Raw genomic sequence first — 26,762 nt, 5'->3', positions numbered from 1 at the left:
GGTCATGTGGAACTAGAGCTACACTTTGTATACATTCTAGTATTTTAATAGCAACAGTTGTATAGATTGTAGATCAGTGGTTCACAACCGGGTTCCTACCGAAGAATCGCGTGGGTCAGTTTACAAAATGTTACAAACTAAGCAATTCAACAACTAGCCTGCACCAATGAAACAAATAACTTCTGCCAGTATGTCTCATTTTTCCACGAAACAGTGTCCCTTGATAATGTTTCTGGATTTATGCTTGCGAAGGATAAAGTTTGGCATCTTTAAGAATTTATATTTTTTGGTTTTATCCACGTTACTGGGCTTTTTGCCAAAAACGATTAGGCTTTAATTTAGGCTTTTTGCAGATGGCTTGACTTGGACTTTGGTTATTTAAAGTATTTTCACAATACTAGCCTTCCTGCTTTTTAGTAATATTCAACTTACTTGCCATCTCACCAACACTAATTCGCTTTGTAGTGACTTTTAGCCTATTGAATTTTTTTAGTTCAAATCCGCGAGTTGGATAGTGTTCCCTAATAAAGTGTCACAAACCTATTCTATATGATTTCATTTGCTAGTTTGGCGACGTGTCTTCCAAAAATGCAGATTTTAGCCATTCAGCTGTTGGTTTATTTATATATGTTGGAAATACTCAAGGGCCCTGACAACTCTTGTGAAGTGAGACTGTAATCATTTCACACGGGCTTAATTTTATAAAATTTAGAACATTTGCTTTCCACGAGCACTTCTCTCTATAAAGGAAAATTTTCGCCAACTTTTTCGACTTAAAAGCATTTGTTTCGTACTTTGCGTTTAAGTTAAGCAAAATATTGCATTTCCTTAATCTAGTGCCAAATATCTTACTTAAAGATCTCTTTAAACTCCTAATGCGTTACTATTTTTTCTTGTAAAAAAAAATTGTCAACCAGGAAAATAATTAGCCCCTCTTATTTCTATAATTTTTACATTTCGTAAAAAAAAGTTGTGAATTTGTTTTATGAAAAAACATTTTCTCCCCCATGTTAAAATTTACACGCGAATCAATTCAATTTTTTTATTATTTTGGGAAATAACGTTAATACAACAACAAAAGCAAAAGATTATTTAATATGCCAGGAGGCACCGATAAAACCAACAGGTTTACCAGCCAAGGTGCCCCCTTTCACAATAAAAAATCTTTAAGCCTTAGAAACCGGGTTATCGCAGTCAAATACCTGAAATAACCTCCCTTTTGATTCGCCTAAACTGCCAAGCTTATACTGCCTTATGTGTTCATGTGTGTCCTTGCTCATTGACTGTAAGGGTTTGCGTTTATTGCCGAGTCCAAGGCAAACATTCAATGAACAGCAAAGTTTCTTCATTGTAATTCGGCAGCAAAGCGGAGACAATTTGAACTTAAACCTAAAAAAAGAAATATAGTTTAAACTGTAGTTGTAGAAAATTAGGCTTTTAAAGGAACTCGGGACAGGTTTTGGGGAGGTAGTATAAATATTTGTTTTTTACTTTCAATGTGGTAAGTTGTTTTAAACGTAAGGGAATTTAATTTTGCTAAATTTAGGAAAAAATGGAAGTTTAATAATTTTAAAGGGAGCCAAAAAAATTTAATTTTAAAGAGAGCAAAATTTTTATTTTAAATGTAGCAAAAGTAATTTTTTCTCCAATTTTATCAGATTAAAATAAGTCGGGCAGAGAAAAGTATAACAACCGAATTGTCAATTGGTACTTACACAGTCGGGGATTACTAGGGCAAGACCTCCTTGAAGTATTACAAGCTTGAGTGGTCAATGACTTCCCTGGGCACTTTGGTTTAAGTCCACTGCAGGTCCGTCTTCTCACCCTAACCCCAGCAGGTCCACAAGTTCGACTGCATCTCCCCCACGAGCTCCAGCTGCCCCATTGTCCAACTGTTACGTAATAAAGCAGTCGTTTGTTTATGCAGGTCTGTCAATTTTTCATTACTTAAAATAAAGACAATTCCGCCCAAAAACAGGACAAAAAGTACAACGCAAGGTTTTGTTACGTTAATGATGTTATCACCACTTTTTGAATTCGAATATTAAGCAAAAGTAACAACAACAAAAAGGGTAAATTTAATTTGTCCCAATGATCTTTGGTGTTTCCCTTATTTTTTCGGTAGAACCTTTACATTGAAGAAAAATAATCACACATTACCTCATGCATAAAAGTCAAATAGTAATATTTTTCTGGTAAAATACAAGCAACAAAACGCAAAATACATAAAAAGATGACATTTTGTTATTTTCCAGTTCCTTCGGAGGCCTACTAACTTTTCTTTGAAAAGAGAATTTATGGAACATACATAAAAATTGACCGTTCGTTCAAATAACCAAATCTAGTCTAGTTCAAAAAAACAATGAGCCTTATTAAGGCCACAATGGTTGTAGCAGACTCGACATCACAGCACAAACATTTGAGTATATAGCTCAAAATACAATTATTTATAATAATTAGGGCCATTTTTATTTTAACCTAAAAAAAATTTTTTTAACTTTATTTTTATCAAATTTTAACTTTATTTTAACCTAACGAAATTGCTTGTTTGTAGAGGCCACAGTTCTTCCTTGAATTGATGCCAGTTACCCAAACATAATATTTTGTCGATTTCAGATTTAAACGTAATATTTTGTCGCAAAGTCAAGTTATTTTATGGATTATAAAAAGTGCGTCGGTTTTCTGGCATTAGATTTAGCTTGCTTAGGCATTTTTGTATTACAGAATGTCAGTAGGCTATTCCTAAGATCCAAAATGTTGATCTTCGAAAAGACCACGTTTATGAAGAGGAAGTGTTTTATAAGAATTATTTAAATACGTAACAACCAATAAAATGGACGATTTGCGATAAAAGTTACTGCGGATCAAAGTGGGCATTGTGACATTTTTCCTGCTTTTATGGGTTAATATGGTTTAATTGTGTCGCAGTTCCTGATTTACAATGCTTTCATGACGATTTTTACAAAAATAACTTTCAAGAAACACAAAAAACTTTGTCAAAGCAATAATTTGACAAATTTTGACTTTATTAGAAAATTTTGACTTTATTGTAATTTTTAACTTTATTTTAACCTATAAACTTCTTATAAACAGTCCCCTAGGTGCTGAAAACAACTTTATTCTTTGATTCGTGGACAGACGAGGTCCTTAAAAAATTTTAACTTTATTGACTTTTGCGGGCCCTAATAATAATATATATATTTATTTTTTAGACCTTTTCCTATTTTGTCTATTTTGTTAGGTTCAGCCGAACTCAAGTGTAAAACCTTAAAAAATTAAACTCACCCATTTGTTTTTCCAAAGCCTTGATTCGATCTGAAAATAAAAAAGCAATATTTATATTTGACTACTGACGCTCCAGAACACAATTAAACTTTCTTAAAATTAAATCCTCAATCCTGCAATTTTTAAATCATAAAAAAATATCCAAGTAAAAGGTAGATGTTTGGCTGGTTCCTTGCGCATATATTTCATTTATTACACTTTGTTTTTATCATTTTGTAGTCAAACTGACTTTTTATCTTCTTTAAAAATGTTATCATTGCTACTAAGTTAATATTTATGGCTTAAAGTCAAAAGTTTCAATCCAACCTTCCAACAACTTGACCCTTGTGTTGTCCACACTTCCAGTGGCGCCTTTCTGGCCAGGCCTTCCGTTGGTTCCTGCGGCGCCTTTTGGGCCAACTGGTCCTTGCACCCCCCTGACCCCTGTAGTCCCCTTGACCCCCCTGGGTCCGACCGGTCCCCGAACCCCTTTCACACCCCTAGGCCCCGTTGCACCCTTTAGGCCAGTGGAACCTGTAAGGCCCCTGGCGCCCTTTGGTCCAACGTCCCCCCTGGCACCTGTGGAACCAGTGAAACCTTTCGGTCCCCTGGCCCCAGCGGCGCCAGTAGCACCTTTTGGTCCAACCACCCCCATTTTACCTTTAGGACCAGACTGCCCTCTAGCCCCTTTCAACCCTTGACTTCCCTTTTGACCTCTCTGCCCCCTCGGCCCAACCTCCCCCTTGGTTCCAACGGAGCCAGCGGAACCGGGGTCCCCAGGGCTTCCTTGCGGTCCCACGGGCCCCATTTTGCCGGGTAATCCCCTCAAGGTGGGTCCCCCCTCGTCCCCCGCCAGTTTAATGCGGATTCCGTCGAACGACTTGGAACCGACCGAACACGTGAGGAAATCGTCACGGCTCGCTGGTTCTGATGACGTCACTAGGTGAAGCGTCATCGTGAGTAGTGACGTCACGACAAGCAGTGACGTGCTTTGATTAAACATCGTTAATTGTTGTTTGTATTGCTTCATATAAAGTAGATAATATGAGGTTATTTATGGACTATCGGTGCCGATACCAAATTTATATTAGAATTATCGCCATGATTTGCGATAAAACGCAGTGATTTTTACTTTAAAAGTTAACTTTATCAAAAAACCTTGGGTTAGCAACTGGAGGTAACTTCTCGATGCAAGTTGTGGTTAAAAACCTGGAAGAATTACTGTTTATCAAATATGCTTATTTATGACGTAAATCGGTTCACTATTGCCTTTATGCAAAAGTTTGTTCAAATACAAGTGGTGAGAGTTAAATTGCATAAAACACAATAAACCATTTAAAAGAATTTCATGATTTATCGCGGCTTTAGATTATTTCTTAAAATAAATTGAAAGATTGTTGTAGAATTTTTGTAAAACACCAAATAATTGTTTCCAAACTAAAATCTTTGGTTAAAAGATAAACATTACTACTTAAAGTTCTTGTTTTTTTGGCGTGTAGAAGTTCACAATTGCCCGGCCTCCAAATAATAACATTTGTTTTTCCCGCTCTGTTTTTTTTTCATCTATTTCACCGCGCTACATTTTGTTAAACATGAAATGTTAACTTGCATCCACGATTGAAAGCAAAAAACATATTTCTGTCTCACGCGCAAAATCTAAAACAAATAATTCTCACCGGAATCTGTTCATATGTTTTGAAATCACAGTCTAGTGACAAATATATAAATCGAAATCCAAGTCAAGTTTTTTGCAAAAAATAACAAGTTTATTTCCAGTTCCTTTGTCATCAGTTGCTTAAGTGAAGTCCCAGACAAGTCATAATTAGAGCAAGTGGAAAACTTAAGATAAATAATTCAATTTTACAGAAAATGTTAAATAAAAACACTTCATTTTAACCCAAGCTTTGAGTACAAACAAAATTAAAAACTAAAACTGGACCTGCCGTTTGTAAATCTTATTCAAGTAATTACAATTTTTGTGTTACACAAGTAGGCCTACCACCAAACATTCAAACCTGTTCCATCTATGCTCTGACGCGCTAAACGACAGGTATTATTAACACACCTCGGGGCTTTAGTGTTATTAAGAGTTCTTATATCTCTGTTCAGCGAAAGGTTATTTGTCTAAACCTGTTGTCCTCAACTTTTTCAGCCTGTGGCACATTGAGGAAAAAAACAGGCGCTGCACTTTTTACATACTAAGGTGCTTACAATTAGTTTGCAAACCTTTATTGCAATGCAACCCTCATTACACAGAAAGGCATAGATAAAATATAATATTTTATTGGTAAATACCATGACATTATCAGTTAACAGATGGAAATGGTCCATTTAAGGCAGGGGTCGGCAAACTTTTTCTAGTCGCGGGCCAAAACCAAACTCAGAAAGGTCTCTGCGGGCCGCACAAAATGTTAACTAATAATTGTGTTATTAACATGTTAGAAATGTGAATCAGGCAGGCCTCGGATAGTTCTTGCACTTAAAAACGTGTTTAATTACATTTAAGGAGGCAGTAAAGTGTTGACGCAAAGCGCGAAAAAAGCGTTTGTTTGGTTTAAAATTCGAGTTCACACGTCGTCATCCGTGCAACGAATGAAAAGTGTAATAAAACTACTTTGATGGAACGCGATAACACTTCATCTATAGCTCAGTGTTTGTTAACCTTTTGGGGCAAAGTATACTTGGCGAGCGAAGCGAGCGCGATTTTTTTTGTTGTATACGGGCATTTCTTTTAAATTTCTTGCAAGTTTTCATACATGCACTTGGCAATCTTCCACGGCGCAACGGTAAAGAAGCGCTGATCTAGTTCAAAAGACAGCATCAAAACGTAAACAAACCGGACGTAGAACGGTCATTCGCGCGAAGCGCGAAAATTTTTCCCTCTTACGTAGTTAAAATAGTCAAAAAGTATGTGAAATAGACTCGGTTCCAATTTATCAAAGAGGCGGTGGGCCGGATCAATTTCATCGGCGGGCCGGATCCGGCCCGCGGGCCGTAGGTTGCCGACCCCTGATTTAAGGCATTCGTTTGATAGTGTTCCCTAATAAAGTTTCACATACTTAATCTATATAAATTGTTTTGCTTTTTTTGCTCAACGTGTCTTCCTATAATGCAGTTTTATCCACACAGCTATTGATCTATTTATATATGTGGTAAATACTTACTGGCCCTAACAACTTGAAATTGGACTCATTCTACACCAACTAAGGAAATTATTACTTCGTTTTTTTTTTCATGGGCACTTGCACTTTTCCTGAAGAACAATTCCTGCCACATTTTCGAGTCAATGCACGTTTAGGCCACTGTACATTTAAGGGCGACGTATGTTCGTCTGTAGTAAAAAAATCACCTATAAAATAAGTCAGCCTCTCATATTCTCCAATTTATTTAATTTTTTACATCTCGTAAAACGTTTATTTTGATTTATAATTTGTTTTGTAACATTTTATCCGTCATGTTAAATACACGCGAATCTACAAGCGTTGTCAAAAAGAAGAAGCTAACCTAACAAAAAAACTAGATCTACCTTACTGCTGACTTACCTAAACTGTCAAACTTATACTATATGTGTTCATGCTCATTGGCTGCAAATGGGTTTGCGTTTATTTCTGAAGCCAAGGACATACTAGAATTGTAGGACCTGAAAAAAAATATAGTTGAAATTATAATTTCAGGAAGTTAGGCTTTCAAAGGAAATTTGTCGAAGTTTGGGTGATAGTATAAATATTTTTTTACTTTTAATGTTTTAGATTTTTTTAACATAAGAAACGTTCTAACTTTAAAGGACTTAAAAAGTATTTTTTCTTCAATTTGACTAATTTAAAAGTCGACCAGGAAAAAGTATGAATGTTTGGTCAATTAGTACTTACAAGGGGGGTATGTTATGCAAGGCTTCGATGAAGTATTACACGCTTGAGTGGTCGATGGCTGGCCGGGACACTTTGGTCTGAGTCCACTGCAGGTCCGTCTCCTCACCCTAACCCCGGCAGGTCCACAAGTTCGACTGCATCTCCCCCACGAACTCCAGCTGCCCCATTGTCCAACTGATACGTTATAAAAGAGTAGTTTGTTTATGCAGGCCTGTCAATTTTTCATTACTTAAAGTAAAGACAATTCCGCCCAAAATCAGAACAAAAAGTACAACGCAAGGTTTTGTTACGTTTTATGATTTCATCCTTTCCTTTTTGAATTCGGATATTAAGTAAAATAAACAGCAAAAGAACGAAACAAATTTTAAGGCGGAATCGTGCCAAGGATGATTTGGCGTTTCCCTTATTTTTTCAATGGAAAACAATGATAAGAAAAATGATTAGATATTGCCTCCCGTCGTTCTAAAAAAGCGATACGCCCTTAAGGTCACAATAATTGAACAGATCGAAGCTCAAACCCGTTAAAAACGTTGCACAAAAATAACTATTTATGCCACATATAATTACTTTGGAACTTTTCCTATTTTTTCTAATTTTCTAGGTTCATGTAAACTCAGGTGTGAAACCTTTTAAATGAACTCACCAATTTCGTTTTCCAAAGCCTTGATTCGCGCTGAAAATAAAAAGAGCAATATTGAACCACTAATGATCCTGAACAACAACTTTAAAACTATTAAAACTTGAATCTTGTAATTTTTACATTAAAAAAACAATCCAAGTTCAAGGTAAATGTTTGCTTGCATCACTTCGCATCGATTACACTTACTTTTATCGTATTGTGGTCAAAGTGACTGAATTAAAACATTTTTAAAGGTTTATCATCGCTGCTAAGTTAATATTCATTGCGTAAACAACACTGGCAAAAAACAGGGCATCAACAAAATCATTCCAGTTGTCTAATTTAGTGTTGATTTTACGGAGAAGTTGCTTTAAACCAAATAGTTGAATCTTTACCGCCACCTCGCGCCAAAGCGACGTGATTGGAGTGTCCACACGGTGGCGCTCGTGTTATTACGGTATTTTAGGCGAAAAGTAAAAATTTTGAACCCAACCTTCTAACAACTTGACCCTTGTGTTGTCCACACTTCCAGTGGCGCCTTTCTGGCCAGGCCTTCCGTTGGTTCCTGCTGCACCTTTTGGGCCAACTGGTCCTTGCACCCCCCTGACCCCTGTGGTCCCCTTGGCCCCCCTGGGTCCGACCGGTCCCCGAACCCCTTTCACACCCCTAGGCCCTGTTGCACCCTTTAGGCCAGTGGAACCTGTAAGGCCCCCGGCGCCCTTTGGCCCAACGTCCCCCCTGGCACCTGTGGAACCAGTGGAACCTTTCGGTCCCCTGGTCCCAACGGCGCCAGTAGCACCTTTTGGTCCAACCACCCCCATTTTACCTTTAGGACCAATTTGCCCTCTAGCCCCTTTTAACCCTTGACCCCCCTTTTGACCTCTCTGCCCCTTTGGCCCAATCTCCCCCTTGGTTCCAACGGCGCCAGCGGCACCGGGGTCCCCAGGGCTTCCTTGCGGTCCCACGGGCCCCATTTTCCCGGGTAATCCCCTCAAGGTGGGTCCCCCCTCGTCCCCCGCCAGTTTAATGCGGATTCCGTCGAACGACTTGGAACCGACCGAACACGTGAGGAAATCGTCACGGCTCGCTGGTTTTGATGACGTCACGAAGTGAAGCGTCATTATAAGTAGTGACGTCACGACAAGCAGTGACACATTTGGATTAAACATCGTTGTAGTTGTTCGTATTGCTTCATATAAAGTGGATAACATGAGGTTAGCATGTCCGATAATATTGGATCGGAGCGGATATCTTATGAAGCAGTAGTATCGATATATGCCCGATACAAAGAAGGTATCGGTGCCGATCGGACAATAAACTAATATAGGGTTTTCAACCATTTTTCGCGCACTATAATGCAGTGATTTTTACCTTGAAAAGTTAATTTTATCGAAAAACAGCATCAACTGGGGGTAAAAAGCAAACTGTCCACCAACACCAAATAACCAGCGAGTCGAACCGGAACCGAACCGGAACTTTATGAACCGGTTTTAGGCCAAATTTCCCCGAGGCCTAACCGAACCAGCACCGTATTTTGAATGATTTTAAGGAACCGAACCGGAACTGAACCGAATAACTTAAAGGAACCTAAACCTTAACCGAGCCTGTCAAAAAGCGATTCACTCCAGCATGACGCCACAACTTGTATTTTACCGATTCAAGTTATGCCATGTTTGAAATTTTATAAACTGTAATACTGATTAAATAAAACGTTGATTTTTAATTTTTCAGATATTTTAATAATCAGCTGCTTGTTTTGTTTTAATACGCCACGTAACTTTGATTAAATACGGGATACAATTCAATATTTATTCCCTTCATTCATTGACCCACATTTATGTGAAACGCACCTCAAAAAAACGGAACTTTATGAACCGGTTTCGAATGTAAATTTAGTCAAACAGGAACTGAACCGGAAAAGTCAAACGGTTCGACTCCCTGCAAATAATTGTTTCCAAACTAAAATCCTTGGTTATAAGCGATACTGCTTAAAATTGTTGTTTTATTGGCATGTCAAAGTTCGTAGACTACCACCAAATAATAACATTTGTTTTTCCTGCTCTGTTTTTTTTCCATCGTTCTTATCGCGCTACATTTTGTTAAAACACGAAATGTTAACTTGTCTCAAACCGAAAAACATACTTCGGTGTTCCACGCGCAAAAGCTGAAACAAATGTTGTCACCGAAACCTGTTCATACGTTTTAAAATCACAGTTCAGTGGCAAATATATAAATCGAAGTCCAAGTCAAGTTTTTGCAAAAAAAGGTAATAATTGCCAGTCTACGTAATCAGTTGTGATTCAGAGTTCTTATATTCAGCAAAAGCGAAACCGGTGGTGCTCAACTTTTCCAGCCTGTGGCACTTTAAGAAAAACACGTCGCTTTCCATGGTGCATAAAAACAGTTGCAAAAACTTGAATGCGCCTTATTACACAGAAAGCTAAAAACATCACGTTTTACAGGTAAATACCATGAAATAATCAGTTAACTGTCGCATGCTTGCATAACTAGTTGTAATTCAATTAGGTCATTTTTTCCAAACTGTAAAATGTTCGGTGGTAGAGCTACAGTTTGAATTTTTTGAATTTTCTGCAGATGAAATTATTATTTTGTTGTTTTGTCCCGTTTTGAAAAGAAGTAACAAATCTGGTTTGTCATCTTATAGTGTTTTGTTTTTGTGTCATATCAACTAACCACAACTTAACATATCTCGTACAAAGTTGTTCAGGTCCAGTACTGTTTGGAAAGTTCAATTTTCTAGATAGGTTTTATTAATAACCTTCGGAATTACTGAAAACCATAACAATGGTGTAAAGATTCACACAAAGCACAGCTTAAACTCAGAAAAAAAAACCAAACTGAATCGATATTAGACAAGATTGCGGCAAAATGATTCACCTTTCCTAAATTTCCCAAAGTTTGGCGCGAAATCGCCAACGGCGCTGAACGTCTGTGACCTCATAAACGAAACTATTATCAAAATAAAATCCAACTGTTATGTTTAAAAAGCCTGTTTAAAATCGCAGTTAGTGAAACATGAAAAGTTCAAGGCTGCAGTACGTTGCGTTGTTATTTCTCATCACGAACCAATCTTTTTAACTAAGAATAAAGTGGAAGTCAAATCAATTAATTATTTTTGACACAAACGGCCTTATAAACATTTTCGTAATGTACAAAAAGCTTTCTAAGATGCTTTGCGTTTTATAGCAGATACGCTTTGACGAAATTCCCAAAAACACCATAAATTATAAATTACATTAAATTTATTTAGTCGCCAGGTGGCGCAATTGACCTTACCGCCAACAATTATTGCGAATGACGTCATTTAAATAAACGCTGCTCAGGAAAGGTTGCAAATAATCGCCAACATCTATAAAAGGTTTTTGTAGACTCTATTAAGAACATCACCTATTTAGAAAAGTCGTTTTCGAGCGCCCCTTTGACCAGAAATATATAAATTTTACTTACAAACCTTAAAAATGACGCTTTATCCTTAATAGATACAAAAAAAAATAATAATACATGAAATAAACAAATTAAAAAATGGTTCATTTTACGAATGCTTTGTTTACTTAAACCCGCCAATAAAATTATTGTTTTCCGTGTATTGCTATAACTGGGTTAAACGTGATTTAGCCTTCATTAAATTCACACCCCTTACTTTTAAAAAGTGGAGGACTGTAATTCGCTCAATTCATGTGTTAGGAGGCCTGGAGAATTGAAAAGTCTGTTTTATTTAACTGTTATTTTCAATGCCTAAGCGCTTCTAAATAAATCTTAAAGCCTCAGTGACCTTGTACCTCGCTTGTAATTAACTTTATGTGTGTTGTAATTAACCTTCCATAGCTGGCAAGTCGACCCACGAAAAGTTGCGTCAGAAAAACGAGTTTTTGTGTTGTGAGAACAATTGTTGGCGTGTTTACATTCCCGCTTGTATAGTTCCAAGTTTACTTTTAAACCACGCTTTGGTGTATTTTTTTAACTTGCTGACCACAGTTGTAAGGCTTTTCACCACCACACTTAATGTATATTATATTATAAATCGGTATTATAACCTGATCTCCAATTGATACAGATAAAAAAAAATGCCCATAAACGTGGAAATAATCCAAGTAAAGCCTAAATAAGCTACAAACAAATAACCTTTACATGTTGTATTCAGCTTATTACAGTAATGTCACACTGATATAAGCAAAAATCTCCTATAAATCCCTGTTGAAGTATTTGAGAAACTTTTGTATTGTCGATAATTTGTAAAGTACGAAAGTTAAAAAAGCTAACTTTTTGATGGCGCGACTTTCCCCACCTTTATTTAATTTTAACGCAAATCAGATAGAAAACTACTTTATTGTTTACATTTAAATCAACAGTACAAACAAGCAATTGTGACGTCACACAGTTTGCCGGCAGCAAGTTGTTATAATAACACACGAAAGGTTTCGTCAGACAAACAGAGAGAATAAAACAAGTTGTACTGTGAGTTGCTGTGAGTTGGTGTGAGTTGTTGTGAGTTGCTGTGAGTTGCTGTGAGTTGTTGTGAGTTGCTGTGAGTTGCTGTGAGTTGCTGTGAGTTGCTGTGAGTTGCTGTGAGTTGTTGTGAGTTGTTGTGAGTTGCTGTGAGTTGCTGTGAGTTGCTGTGAGTTTCTGTGAGTTGCTGTGAGTTGTTGTGAGTTGCTGTGAGTTGCTGTGAGTTGTTGTGAGTTGCTGTGAGTTGCTGTGAGTTGCTGTGAGTTGCTGTGAGTTGCTGTGAGTTGTTGTGAGTTGTTGTGAGTTGCTGTGAGTTGTTGTGAGTTGCTGTGAGTTGCTGTGAGTTGCTGTGAGTTGTTGTGAGTTGGGGTTCAAGCAGTTGTAGCTGAAGGTATGCCCGGTGCTTGGTGGGATGTTCCGATAACCGATATTTTGGACAAAAACTATCGCGACCCGATTAGATACCAATGACGTCATTGTCATGTCCAGATAAGCAGAATAGATAAAATTAAAACTTGAAAAGCTTTTCCAGGTTGTACTTTTTTTTGACGCGAGGGAATTTAGTTACTTCCAGTTGTCGGCCTACTTTTTATAAATTTATTTTTCAAGACAGAACAGCTCCTTTTGATCGCAAATTATTACTGTTTTTATATTAATTTTGTATCGGGTGGACAACGATACCACCCTAGTTCCAAACGAGTTGCGACACACTACTTGAGATCGGGTATCGGCTACGATATTATCGGACACTTTATGTTATAATGTCCTTTGTCCTTTAGTGTTGCTGTTTGTTTATGATAGCGATCTCCGAAATTTACGCAGGAATACCGCGATCCCGCAGACAAATGATTGCATTGATGTGATCAAAAAAAGAAATTAGGCAAATCTAAAACGTTTAAAGAATAATTTATATTTATTCCTGGTCAAAGTATAAAAAATGCTGCTATTGGCCTCAAACCAACTTTAGAATATTTAAGTAGGTATCGGATCTGGAACGATACCACCATCTGAAATTATCGGACATATGTAGTAAAGATGACATATTTTTTGTGAATATGTCACGGTTTTATCATATTTTGTGTGAATATGTCACGGTTTTATCATATATTTTGTGAATATGTTACGGTTTTATCATATATTTTGTGAATATGTTACGGTTTTATGATATATTTTTTGTGAGTATGTCACGGTTTGGTTAGAATCTAACTTCTGATTTACCAAAAAAATCGCGGTGATTGTTTAAATTTTGAAATCCATTATGCCAAGCAATCAAGAATGTTTAGCTAACTTGTAAGTTACGGCCTTATTATTAGTGTTAGCGCTTAATGCAGTTCAGCTGAGCAACTTGCCACTGGTTGAAGTCGCATTGCCCTGGGCAACCTTGGACGACACTGGTTCTACTGGTTCGGTAAAAACTGCGCCGCCCAAAGATTTGTGCTTCTTCTTGTAGCAATTTTAAGCTGCAAATTAGCAAAGTCGACAAAAACTTTAGATTAACATCCTTCAGCACAATAATTTCTTTATTGGGATTTTGCTTTTATTCTTTTGTAGCTTAGAAAAGACAAAAAAATTTTTTTTGCGCTTTGTATTAAAATAAGCAGATGTTGATAAGTATTGCTTAAAAAGCGCATCTAACGGAAATGTTTTTGAACATTACAGCTAGATCTATAGCACGAACTTTGTATGCAATGAACAGAATTAACTCAACACCAGTAAGCAGCTAAAAAATACAGCTTTTTAGATCATAATTCATCACGATTTCCCAACAACTACTTGTACAGCTGCAGGGCGGAAGCCGACCAAGCTCCGGCTTAATTGCAAAACGTGAAGAGACATTTCCATTTTTTTCCCCAGATTTCTGCTTAGCTGCTTGCTTTCCGCCAAGCTCACAGCGCCAGCCAATCACAACCGCTTCACAAATGGGTGTGGCGTGACGTCACAGCTTAGCATTGAATGTTCGAGGTTAGATTTTACAATTCTTAATCGGAGTCCAAACTAATGTCTACGTGTTGAGTAAAAATAATGTTGTAACCTTAGCGTTGAAACAAAATTTGAATTTGAATTTAGCAATACCACTGAACAAAAAAATCTAAGATTGCTTAAAAGAACAACCACTGTAAGTCAAAGTACCTAAAAATCTGCTTCCAAGGGTGAAAATTTGAAAGCAGACTTTACAAAGTTGTGTATTATTTCACAACGTTGTTTATTCACAACGAAAAATCATAGATTTGTGTTAACATTATGTGTTAGCAATCGTCCGCTTTAACAAAAGTGTTTGTATAAAATACTAAAATTGTTTTAGCAACATAATGTGCTACATTTCACCAAACGCCATTAACATAACAATCCCGCTAATGCAAGGCCTGTGTTTTAGAATAAATAGCAATTTGGGGCAACATACTTTATTTTGTTTAATTTGTTAACATTTTCAAACTAGTTTTAGCGTAAAATGTTTGCAACGGTTTTACAAGTTATACAACTAACACTTCAATTTTAGTTTATGAAGTCGTTAAATTAACCGAAGTATTAACTGGTCCAAGTTTTCGACCTAAAATGTGAAGCGCTCGTGTTAGTTTTGTTCAATCGTACCTGGTGTAAAAATTAATTTTTAATTTATTTGGCGATGTCGTAATGTTTGCTTTTAGAAGCACGCATTGTCCATTATTGCTTGCATGATTTTAAAGCATGATCATCCGCAAACTTAACACCTAGTGCAAAGTTCCAGCAAATAACAACGAATATTCCAGATTTTTTGCCGTGACTAAACAATTAATTGACCTACTTAAAATATGAGCCAGCATTTTGTGTTAACAGTGATTTTTCCAGGAATTAAACGAAATAAAAGTAAAATGTACATAGAGAATATGTGAGCTACAAGCCAACTAGTCATACCGAGCCCATCTTTGTTTGTAAAGCTCTTCAAAGTACAAATAAAAGTTTTATTTATCCAAGAACTCTGTTTGAAAGCAAACGTGATTGGGACAAAGGTTGAAATTATATTATTTGTGATTTAAGTCGGTATAACTTTTTTTTTTGGCCTAATTTTAGTGCGATACTGCAGAAAGATTTATCTGGATCCATTTTCTGCAGTAAATGCGCGTTTCAATTTAGTTTTTTAGAAAAAATAAATAAATTAGATACACATATATAAGGTAAGTATATGGGGCAATTAAATAGGTAAAATATTCGCGTTGCGGGTCGTAATTTTAGAAAAGTCAGCAGCCCCTTGAATGAATAAAGGCCTGCTGGCGATATTCAGTAAGCTTTTTTCTGCAACGCATGAGTGCGCACTATTCGGCTATAAAAAGGAATTTGCGCAGATATCTGCCTCCACAGTTCGCCTGACACGCTGAGAGCTTGGTGTGGATAGAATGGCAAAACATTTGCAGCTGTGCCGGTGCTTTTAGTCAAAATTACGCTGGTTTTATGACAATATGTTGCACTGTTACGCTTAAAGCTCAATGTTAAAGGAAATTGCTGAAAAGTTAAGGTTTATGGAATAAAAAACGCGTAATAACTGAGTTGGTACGGCTGTGTTTTGCTGAGTCAGTATGACTGGTCAGTTTTGTGATGCCATGTGCGCGAAATTTTAAGATTGTAGCTTTAATGAAATTGTTATTTATCTGTTCTGATGAATTTTATTAGCATTTAAATAAACTTATAAAATAAAAACGAAAATACTGTTATTATTATGCAAGGCTTAATTGTAAATGTCATTAGTTTCGTTAGATTTGTAGGCATTTGTAAGGTTTTACGCACTTTCATATCAAAATGCTCTTTTTAAATTCCCAGGTTTTCAATAGATAGCATTTTACCTCTTAAACTTGTTGTTTTTATTTATTTGTCGTACTTTAATATTGTTCCAATCCATCAAAAGAAGCCACAATGAACGGTGTTAACGGCATTAACGGTCACCCAGAAGAAACATTTCTATTCACCTCCGAATCGGTCGGCGAGGGGCATCCAGGTAACTTGTCAATATAAATTGATTTGTTTCTTTTAAAATCCACAAAGTACACCAAAAAATTGGCTGCAATTTTAAATTCTGAGGTTATAATATTATTAGCTTGATTTTTTTTAGAATTTTTTTATTAAAACCGTAATTGTAATAATATTTAAACATGTTTATAATTAAGGTAGTACAAGGTAATAATATTAGTGGGTATAAATATTATTTTTTTAACTCCAGTGTTTTTATTTTTTAATTTTTCTTCTCTTTTTAGACAAACTTTGTGACCAAGTAAGCGATGCAATTCTTGACGCTCATATTGCGATTGATCCCAACGCAAAAGTCGCCTGTGGTGAGTGTTTTTATCAACACAAAAATTTCCACAGCTTCTAAAACATTACGTTTAAACCAGTACTTGAACTCTTTTTACTTTGCAACTCATAAAATTGTCATTTTTAGAAACATTTGCAAAAACTGGGATGATTCTTGTCGGTGGGGAAATCACTTCCAACGCTGTCATCGATTACCAGAAAGTTATCAGACAAACCGTTGAACATATCGGCTACGACAACAGCAGTAAAGGTTAATAGTGTGTTTTTTTAAGGTCAATTATTAAAAACTCTAAACCAACTTTTATTTTTAAATTCTGTTTTGAAAACAAGATGTTTTATTGATTTGGTCCCCTTTAATAACTTTCCACAAAAATAGCTCTCATTATTTTAAAACAGTGTGATAGTTAACCACTTTATAATTTGTTTTAACCACAATTGAAAATAGCTGCTTGCACCTTATGGTGAATATGATATTGGAAATGGCCAAGAATTTATCAATCTCCTAAAAAACTTTTTTATTGGTATTTTGGGCAGGTGTGGCAAAAATGCACCAACATTTTAACAAATTTACTTTTTGCCCAATTTTTTATAAACCAAAAGGTAACTGAAAAGGTATTTTCCTTGCCTCGCAGGTTTTGACGCAAAAACTTGCAACGTCCTAATCGCCATCGAGCAACAGAGCAAAGAAATTGCAGACTCGGTTCACATCGGCAAGAAGGACGAGGACATCGGCGCCGGAGACCAGGGTCTCATGTTTGGGTACGCAACGGATGAGACGGAGGAATGCATGCCGATGACAATCATGCTTGCGCACCGCTTGAATGCACAGCTGTCAAAACTCCGCAGAGACGGAACACTTCCGTGGCTGAGACCAGATTCAAAGACCCAGGTTCAATATGCTCATCATTTATTCCTGGTCTAAATGTTTTTCGTAATTTTGCTAAAAAAAGTAAAGTCCTTACCTTTAAAAGTCTTTGAAATTGCCAAGAAAATAAAAAAAAAATTACTTCACTTTGTTTTCATTGTGCTTGGCATTTATACTGTTTTATTTTCAAATTTCATACAAACTTGCCGTAGATAATGCAATTTTAGATCTTTAAACAAAAATGTTGTTTTTCAGATTTGTCTGACAAACCTGCGTTAAAGTGAATACAGTCCGTTTTAAAAAAAAAAAACTAAATTACAATAATAAAAAAGCTAAAACTTTAGATAAAATTTAACCATTTTCCGGTTTTTAAACATTTGTTTTTACTATATTTTTCTCACTGTATTCCAGGTCACCATCGAGCATCGTCTTGACAACGGCGCGGTTATTCCCCTTCGAGTTCACACAATTGTTATTTCGACACAACACAGCGAAGACGTAAACATGAAGGAAATGAGGAAGCAGATCATGGAAAAGGTGCAAAAAATTGTGTTATTGTAAAACTTTATATTAGGTTCCACTTTCAGTAATTAACACCCAAGGTTCAGGAAATTTATGGCATTTTTTCGTTAAAACTTTGTTTTTAACTTAACAATATTTTTTTTCTGTTTCATAAATTAAACGGCTTTTGTTAAGCCATATTATTTTATTTAGAAATAAACAAAACTCCATAGTGTTTAAATACCTTCCAATGCTTTTAAAAGAACTGCTTAAGAAAATGTTGTATTTTAAAATAATGCGACAAATAACTCCATTTTTTTTACATTTATTAAAAAACAGCTAATTTTCAGGTCATTTCCAATGTCGTACCGAGCCAATACCTCGACGAAAACACAATCTACCACATCCAGCCGTCAGGAAAATTCATCATTGGAGGGCCTATGGTGAGTGGGAGCACTTTGTTGTTGCGTAATTACAGTAACGTGTCACACCGATATATATTAACCGTTGATATCCGGTAATTTGCTGTTTCTTGTTGTTTGACTGAAGGTTAGGTGGTGCCAAAGAGCAGATTCGCAAAATGGTTAAAATCTTTTTATTATTAGTTTTGTATAAGAAAAACAAAAGATTTTAAAGGGTATTTTGCAAATATTACCTTGAAAATTTTAGTAAATATACTTACTACAGTGCAAAGTGGCTTTAAATTTATTTTTTGTAACTTTTGAAAAAGCATGTTGTTTGTTTTACATAAAACAAGCAATATTTTTAACACTTCTTTGGCGCCACTTTTCCTATTAATATGTTTCTGTTCCTGTGAATGTGTCGAGTTGCATGAAAACCTTTATTTCAAACTCCTTTTCTTACTAAACATCTAACAAGCATATTGCAAGTCAGCAGTTTTGAGCTGACAAAGTTTTCATGCGAAATGCTGGTCCGTTTGTTTTCAGTTTTATCTTTTGTTTAACTTTGCAATCTTTTGTTTGGCAACGGCAAATTTGCGATCGCTCGCCAGTCGAGTAAATGTGGACATTGCTATTAATACCTGGCACGAGCGCCATACCTCCGTGAAACTGTTTACTGTCTGCTCCAAGCGAGCTGGTGGTTTTTGTGCAACAATGACACCTTGTTCTCATTCAAGAATCATAAAGCTGGGTGATTAAAGACCTTGCATCATAAAACCCTTGCTCTGAATAACACAATAGAAATCTTATTGCTGACGTGGTATTTGAGTTAATCAATGATAGCATTACTTTACAATTCCACTATAAAATGAATCTTTTGTGCAGCCACTTGAACCAGTTGCCTACTTTAAATATAGCAGTTTATGTTTCCTGTGCTAACAGAGAACGTCTGTTTATTGTTCTCAAGCTTTGTTAATTTTCAACAAGTTCTGCGAAGTTTGCAAACTGCAATGGCACAAGTTACTAAATTTGCAATAGAGGTATCCTTGCTGCTTCAATGTAAAAGATTTTACTAGCATTTCTAGTTAATTGAATATACAAATGTTTTAAAGTATCTCAGAAGTTGAAACCATATGTCCTCTAATTGTATTAAAATAAAAAGATATGTATAAAGACATTAAAAAAGTCAAATTAGTGTATTTAGAAAGCTGGAAATCAAAACTTTTTTTGGTTTGATTGTAATTACCATTTCTCCCAAATCATGGTAAAAAGTAAAAAAAATGTTCTGATAATTCGTCGAAGCTTGTTGCAATCTGATTAGTAAATTGTGAAAAAATTGCAACAAGGTTTTGTGAAAACCCTAACCGCCACCCCCAGGGCGATGCTGGGCTGACCGGGCGAAAAATAATCGTTGACACCTACGGTGGATGGGGAGCGCACGGCGGTGGTGCATTTTCCGGGAAAGACCCCTCAAAAGTTGACCGATCTGCCGCATACGCTGCTCGCTGGGTCGCAAAATCCCTCGTCAAAGCCGGCATTTGCAAAAGAGCTCTTGTACAGGTTGGCAACTTTTTGCGCTTTTTTTGCCAAAAGCCATAGAAATCTTATGCAGAGTTGTCTTGCACCAGGTGGCGTACGCGATCGGTATTGCGGAGCCCATGGCTGTGTATGTGCATAGTTATGGAACAAGCAAATACTCAAATAACCAGCTCCACGATATCGTAATGCACAACTTCGATTTGAGACCTGGCATTATTATTAAGTAAGTGGAACTTTTCACCTGTAATTTGCAGCCAAAATTGCAGTCAAATTCTTTATACAGTTATTTAAAAATCAAAACAAATTTATGCCTTGATTGTGCTTCATTTGAATAATATTATTACAACTCAACCCCAAAATACAGACAGTTTCAGGATTTAATCTATGTTTCAAATAATCTCCCAAACAAATTCACCTGTTAGAATTCTATAATCCAAATTAACATGAGATTCTCCACATTCTGACTGCCATTTTTGCTCAATATAAAACATTTCACTTCCAGGTTTGGTTTTTGCAAATATCTATTTTTACCACAGGGTCTTGAACCTTAAAACCCCGATTTACCAGAGCACCTGTGGTTATGGCCACTTTGGAAGGCCAGGTTTCACTTGGGAAACTGAAAGGAAAGTAAATATACCAGATAAGCTGAAGAGCTATTAAGAACCCTCAAATTGTTGCTAGTTGAAAGTTTACTGCAGTATGAATATGTATGAGTAATGTCTTTTGTTTTTATGAGTGTCATGACCTTTTCTTCAAAGTGAAATATTGCTTTTGCAGTAGCTCAGAAGGCATTTACATCTTACAACATCCCACTTTCAATCTATAATTGTATCAAATAAAAAATAAAGTGTAAACAATAAAAATTTTTTTAAGCCTTTACATTCTGGAAAACAAAATTGTTACCTCTAAACAACACTTTATATTTTTTGCTATTTATGTTTTAACTGCCAACCAAGAGGTTAATTCCAATGATGATGTTGCAAGTTGAGAGCCGTTTGTCCTAATGTTGCATTGTAAATAGAAATGTTTTTGGTGCCGCTACAATGAAAATAAAAAGCTTTTGTCAAAACCTTGGTTTTTTACTATTTTACAAGTTTTAATGTTATCAAGATTGCAAGCATTGTACAAATTAAAATTACCATACTACAGTTATAATTTAAAAAGTGAGTTGTCCAAATATTGTGACCTTGAATTGCTATGTCATGCTCCTATTGTACTGTCTGACTCAGCAAAAGTTTCAAATCCTTTTCTGAAGTCACGATGGCAAATATATTCAAAGGTGTGCCTGGGTAAACATTAAAAGTTATAAAACCACAAAAAATGTTTTTCACCTTTTTCAAACAATATTGCCTCAACTTAAGCATATTTAGATAAATTAGTGTTCCAATTCTATTCTGTTGTATTGAAATCAAAATCTTTTTTCCCAACCCCCCAAACACTACTGACGTCATCATTATGACATCACACCCACACCTGCCTGTATCCCACCCCACTTTTTATCTGTTGTGTAACTGCTGACGATGCTTTTCTACGGACGGTTACAATCCAGATGTTAAAAACAAGTTGTTTTTGCAAGTCTATTCTATTATCGATAAGAACATCGGCTGGTTTCAAGTGTTGTGCGTTCAGCAAGTTTATTGGGGCACGAAGGGACAAACACTTTAAGTTGGCTGCAAACACGATCGTCGTGTGGTTAATCTGCCAACTGTCGTTCACCTGGCCTAGTCCCACCCTTAACGAGCGAATTATCGCAAGTCAGCAAAAAATTATCGCAACTCAGCAAATTCTCACCCCCCGTGTTCTATTATTACCCCCGGTCCGTGGTTCCTGGCTCAAAACGACCCCAGAAGTGGCCCAACTGGCGCCGTTGGCCGCCCGGAAGAAGCAAGTCCTATATACCGAGCAAACAAGGTCCAGGGCGTCCTGGCACCGCAGGCTCCACCTGGTACGTCCCACATTTGCTGGAGCCCGCGCTCAAAGGTAGGACGCGTTAGGAGCTCTATTTGCCAAGCGCCGTAATAATTGCTGTTTTTTTGCAAGGTTGTAGATTTAGCGGCGAACTGATCGACCTTTTCACACAATTCTTGCATGGCCGAGCTGTTTGCTTTTGAATTTCGCTGCATGGGCGTTTTTTTTTATTCTTTTGTTTGGTGTGTGTGTGGTGTGACCTGGTTGGTGGGTTAAACCTTGTCAGTTTATAATCTCGTAACTTGTGTTTGAACAATCTGCTGTGTATTTTAATCTACTGCTCTTATTGTAAATTTGCTAACCTTACTTTTTTCAGCGGAAATTTAAGCCTAACCAATCTTGCAGGTTAATTTGTTTGTTCTCTGTTAATTTGAGCAACCTAAAACATTTTCTTGTTTGTCAAAAATCGTAATTGTCAAAATGTACTTCCAGAAGAAAATAGCATCAAACACATTTACCTAACTTTCTCCAAATCGCAAAACCTACACTAAGATTTAATCTTTTTTCTTAAAAGATATAATTCTGTGCTAAACATGCGCATTTTTGTGCTTAACTTCACTCAATCAAAATAACAGCTGAACAATTTTCGTCAATAGTCAATAATTAGGTTTTCCGCCAAAAATGATCAAAATAACCTATTGTGTATAACTTTTACCATTTGAGTGACGTATCTTCTAGATTTCTTTACAACTTTTCCTAAGAAGGCAGAAAACACTTAAAAAAACAACACTTGAAGTAAATTATTTTCTTCTTGGGTATAATTACATTTAAAACCTTTTAAATATCCCACAAATTTGGCGTAATATCCCCAAAACTTCACCCAACAGTATCCTAGAACTAAAACCTGAAATATGTATCATGACCCAAAACTAATGACGAAACGTACGTGTTGTGACGTCACAAACAATCCAGATAACGTCACAAACCCAATTTAAGACGAACCAAAAAATAAATAGGCCTCAACTCTAAAACTCTGCAACGCGACCCAAAAAATAATGATTTCGAGGGGACAAATCACCCAGATAACGTCACAAACCAAAACAGTGACGTCACCCTTTATTTTTACCCCCCAGGGTGACGCAGGACTGACTGGCCGCAAGATCATCGTGGACACGTACGGTGGATGGGGCGCACACGGGGGTGGTGCCTTCTCGGGGAAGGACTTCTCCAAAGTGGACAGGTCGGCCGCTTATGCTGCGAGATGGGTCGCGAAGTCGCTCGTCAAAGCTGGGCTCTGCAGGAGAGTGCTGGTGCAGGTGGGTGTGGCGGGGGCGTGGTAGCTCAAATGTTTAACATTTAAATTAGAAATAAAGAAAACCGGTGCATTTTTATTTGACGTAAATAGTATTGAAAAAATGTAATGAAAATACATAAAGCATATTTTCGTTTCTATTTTTCATTCTATACAACCTAATTAATTTTTAAACTTCTCGAATTGTTAAACATACGAACATATTATTTTAACTTGTGAGGCATTTTTCTAGGTCCCCTTGTAGTCATAAAACACACATTATGAATGTTGCCAAAAAGTCGCAAAAATAAAAGTCTCGCACAGAAATCCTTTTATTTTAACACACTTCCAGTAAACATCGCATGGTTTCGATTCTCGTCATTCTCTATTCATCATCCAATATTACGTCATAAACTACTTCCGGTAAGCCTGTTCTAGAATATTGATAACAACAAAACAATGAGCAACTCGTTTATGTTAAACATTCTGTTTGAAGAATTAATTGTGATAAAGTCTTTTCCAACAAACTGGTTGAAAGCTTTGTATGTGTTTAAACAAAAAGCAACTAAAAATGTTAAACTTTAACAAAAAGATTTCAAACACAATATAATCTGATTTTTTATAACATTGTTAATCTTGGAGAAACCGTGTGGTCATTTAAAACTAGGCGCTGGTCTAGAATCCTACCGCATTTTCGTCAGGGGGTTTATATAGCTAACATTATTTGGGTTAGGGTGCGAGTGAGCGATTGAGTTCGGGTGGTTCAAGTATTAATATAATACTTATTTTCTCCTATTTCTTTCTTTCTTGCAATTTCAATTTTGACAAACTCGTTTCGTTGCAAAACAACACGCTAGCATTCCATCAACATGGACATTTAAGTCTTCGAGAAACTGTGCGGTCCATTAAAACCCAACTAGGTTCTGGTGTGGAATCCTACAAAATTTTATGTTTCTATTGTTAACATTATTTGAGTGAGAGTTAGCGTTTGTATTTGGGTGGGTCAAGTAGTATGTTTATTTATTCTCTCATGTTTATTATTTTTCTAGCAATTTTCAATTTTAACATGTTTCATTACTGTAAAAAAATAGTGGCAGGCTTCTAGACCAGCGCCCTCCACTAATCACACTACAGACAACTTGCCAACTTAATGTTGTTGTGCATTTCGTATCATCATTACATAACAACGTCAGCATACCAGCGAACCTATTGTTTGCATTTTGTGCTCACTAGAACCAATTGACGTGTGACGCGATTAGTGTGTTGATACAAGATAATACCTCTCCACACAAAGTGCTGTTGTTCTACCATCGTAAAGTTACAAAGATAAGACAGCATTTGTTATCAGGCAACGAGTTATAACTGGAAATAGGGGCTTAACTGTTGGAAAGGTTCCTAAAATCTTAACAACATTGATTGGCACTTAACAAACGTTTCACAAACCAACTCTAAAACTTTATTTATTATAAGCCATTTGGATAACATCGCTGGCTTTTCATACTATTTGCTTATTTATTATATTTAAACAAAGGTTGCTTGTCCCTACGATTAATGTCCCCTGTTTAAAAAAACATTTTGGTATTTCATTGTTTTATATATATATATCCGTTTGCTGATTAAGTTAGGTTGCTTTAAGTAACGTGCGGTAATTTCTGATCAATATCTTGTTTACTTTGGGAGACATCACGCGATGAAGTTTCTAGCTGCGTTGTTACCTTTGATGTTTGACTCCAGCCCTAACCCAGTTGTTCCTACCCCAGTTCTTTAAGTATTTTGTCCGATTTTTGCACAAAAAACAAATTGCTTGCTATATGTTCCGTTTTCGTTAGTTTTTAGTTCAGTTTTTGTTCATAATCATGCGAGTTTAAAATTCTAATAGTTTAACGTTTTATTTTTATGACAAGGACGTGACTTGAAGTTGACTTGCTCTAGTAATGACTTGACTGTGACTTGACTTGGGCAACCGATGACTTGACTGGGACTTAAGTCATTTCAAAATGACTTGTTTACAACACTGATGTATTTTCTAGCTGCGTTCTTACCTTTGATGTTTGGCTCCACCCCTAACCGAGTTGTTCCTACCCTAGGTATCTTACGCCATCGGTATATCTGAGCCCCTCTCCGTGTACGTGAGCTCGTACGGAACTTCCAAACTCACAAACAAGGAACTACTCTCGGTCATCAACGAAAACTTCGACCTCAGGCCTGGGATCATCGTGAAGTAAGTCAAACAATTGCTTTAAAGCAGAGCTGGACTACATATGCCCGCTGGCAACACCCACCAATATAAACCACCACTTTTACAAAATGGCCATGAGGCAATATCCCGTTTTTTGTTGATTTAACAACAATCAGGTGTCGGTCTTTTTGACTGAACAACATGACACCTTATGCACCGAGCAACAAACAGTTTGCAGGAACAACACATAATAACGCAATAGTGTAAACTGGCATGAATCTACTGTATCCCATATTTTTAGGCTATTTTATCGTAAATGCGAATAGTTTTTGCGTTCTGCCCAAAATTTCCATTGCTCTTTAAACTACGAGATGGACGGTTCTATTGAAAAATGCAACATGAATGTGATTAAATATTAGATTTAACGCTTTTGACAAAGTATTTTTCAAACCCCTTTTTTCGCGTTGCGATAAAACTTGCCCCTTCTTGAAAATAATTTGACCCTTTTTCAATTTACATCGACTCTTGGTATTCAACAAGGCTTGTTTATTGTAACGTCATAATGCGCATATTGCGAAATTATCCCCTTCCCTTAAATTATGTTGGCTTCCGGTTTGTTGTTGCCGTTACTCGCTTTCAGTCAATTAGCGACGCGCATTGACCACGTGCCTGCCACGCCCCTTCTTGTGCCACGCCCACTCCATTTTATGATGAGTTTTTAAAACTTGTGTTGTGTGGGCTGACCAACCGCTTCACGTTGTAATGGAGCTAGAACGAAATTTCATTTATCTCAAATTTTCCAAAGGTCTCAAGTTCGATTCTCCTTAGGCAACTTGCAGTAGAAACAACAAACCGACCTTTGGGGTTGAATGTGACGTCTTCCGCTGATAACGCGCACAAAGATGTGACGTCACAGTGATGTAAATATCACCTGTACAAAAATCTAACCTCGTCTTTGCTTTGCAGTGAGTTGGACTTGCGCAAGCCTGTATACAAGGACACCGCCTGCTATGGGCACTTCGGGCGCGATAACTTCACCTGGGAAATCCCCAAGATCCTCCACATTCCGCCCAAGGTCAAGGCCGCCCTCGACCGCGCAGGGGACTCCCCCGACGTGAAACGCACCAAGTACGGAACCCACTGAAGATTCGACGCAAATCAAACAATTTGTTCGTTCAAATAAAAAGTGCCTATCCTTAGGATATTCCCCTGATATCTGAAAATGGAACTGCCTATTCTTGGGGGATTACCCTGAAAACCTGCCGCTTTATCTGAAAATGGATTCAAAAAAATAGCGAAGAAATCGAGTTGCTTGGTCGATCAGCAACTTATGATAAAATCAAAAAAATAAAAAGTGCGCTTTGCAGATATCATTTACCATTTCGCCTTATGACGTCATATTGACACCATTGTTACCCAGTTTACGCATCGCGAGTTGATGAATTTGTTCCTGTGCAGCACCCACTTGGTCGAGGGGTTCTCCTTGCTCCCCAGCGCTTTATTTTGTCCCTTACAGTCGGCCATTTTGCAACTTGTCCGACATTCCTTTCGCGTTAGTGACGTAACAATATGCCGTTT

At 36.8% G+C, this 26,762-nt stretch overlaps 1 protein-coding gene across 2 annotated transcripts; it reads left to right on the top strand.

The window, feature by feature from the left end:
* Nucleotides 1-16,015: 16,015 nt before the first annotated feature.
* LOC146137163 (S-adenosylmethionine synthase-like) lies at nucleotides 16,016-26,354 on the top strand. Of its 2 annotated transcripts, none has more exons than XM_083394800.1 (9): nucleotides 16,016-16,186; nucleotides 16,443-16,520; nucleotides 16,628-16,750; nucleotides 17,133-17,389; nucleotides 17,777-17,902; nucleotides 18,217-18,309; nucleotides 22,848-23,030; nucleotides 25,093-25,226; nucleotides 26,151-26,354. In XM_083394800.1, the coding sequence occupies exons 1-9, from the start codon at nucleotides 16,105-16,107 to the stop codon at nucleotides 26,326-26,328; spliced, it is 1,254 nt and encodes a 417-aa protein (XP_083250926.1). In that variant the 5' UTR covers nucleotides 16,016-16,104; the 3' UTR covers nucleotides 26,329-26,354. The 2 variants fall into 2 exon arrangements, with proteins under 2 accessions (XP_083250926.1, XP_083250927.1); XM_083394801.1 differs by lacking the exons at nucleotides 22,848-23,030; nucleotides 25,093-25,226; nucleotides 26,151-26,354 and adding exons at nucleotides 19,645-19,827; nucleotides 19,896-20,029; nucleotides 20,343-22,298.
* The last annotated feature ends 408 nt before the right edge of the window (nucleotides 26,355-26,762 follow it).

The sequence above is a fragment of the Ascidiella aspersa genome, chromosome 7 (assembly GCF_963924565.1).
Source record: "Ascidiella aspersa chromosome 7, kaAscAspe10.2, whole genome shotgun sequence".
In the NCBI taxonomy this organism is placed as follows: domain Eukaryota; kingdom Metazoa; phylum Chordata; class Ascidiacea; order Phlebobranchia; family Ascidiidae; genus Ascidiella; species Ascidiella aspersa.
The sequence above is the reverse complement of the archived record's forward strand: the minus strand, read 5'-3'. Positions and strand labels throughout refer to the sequence as shown.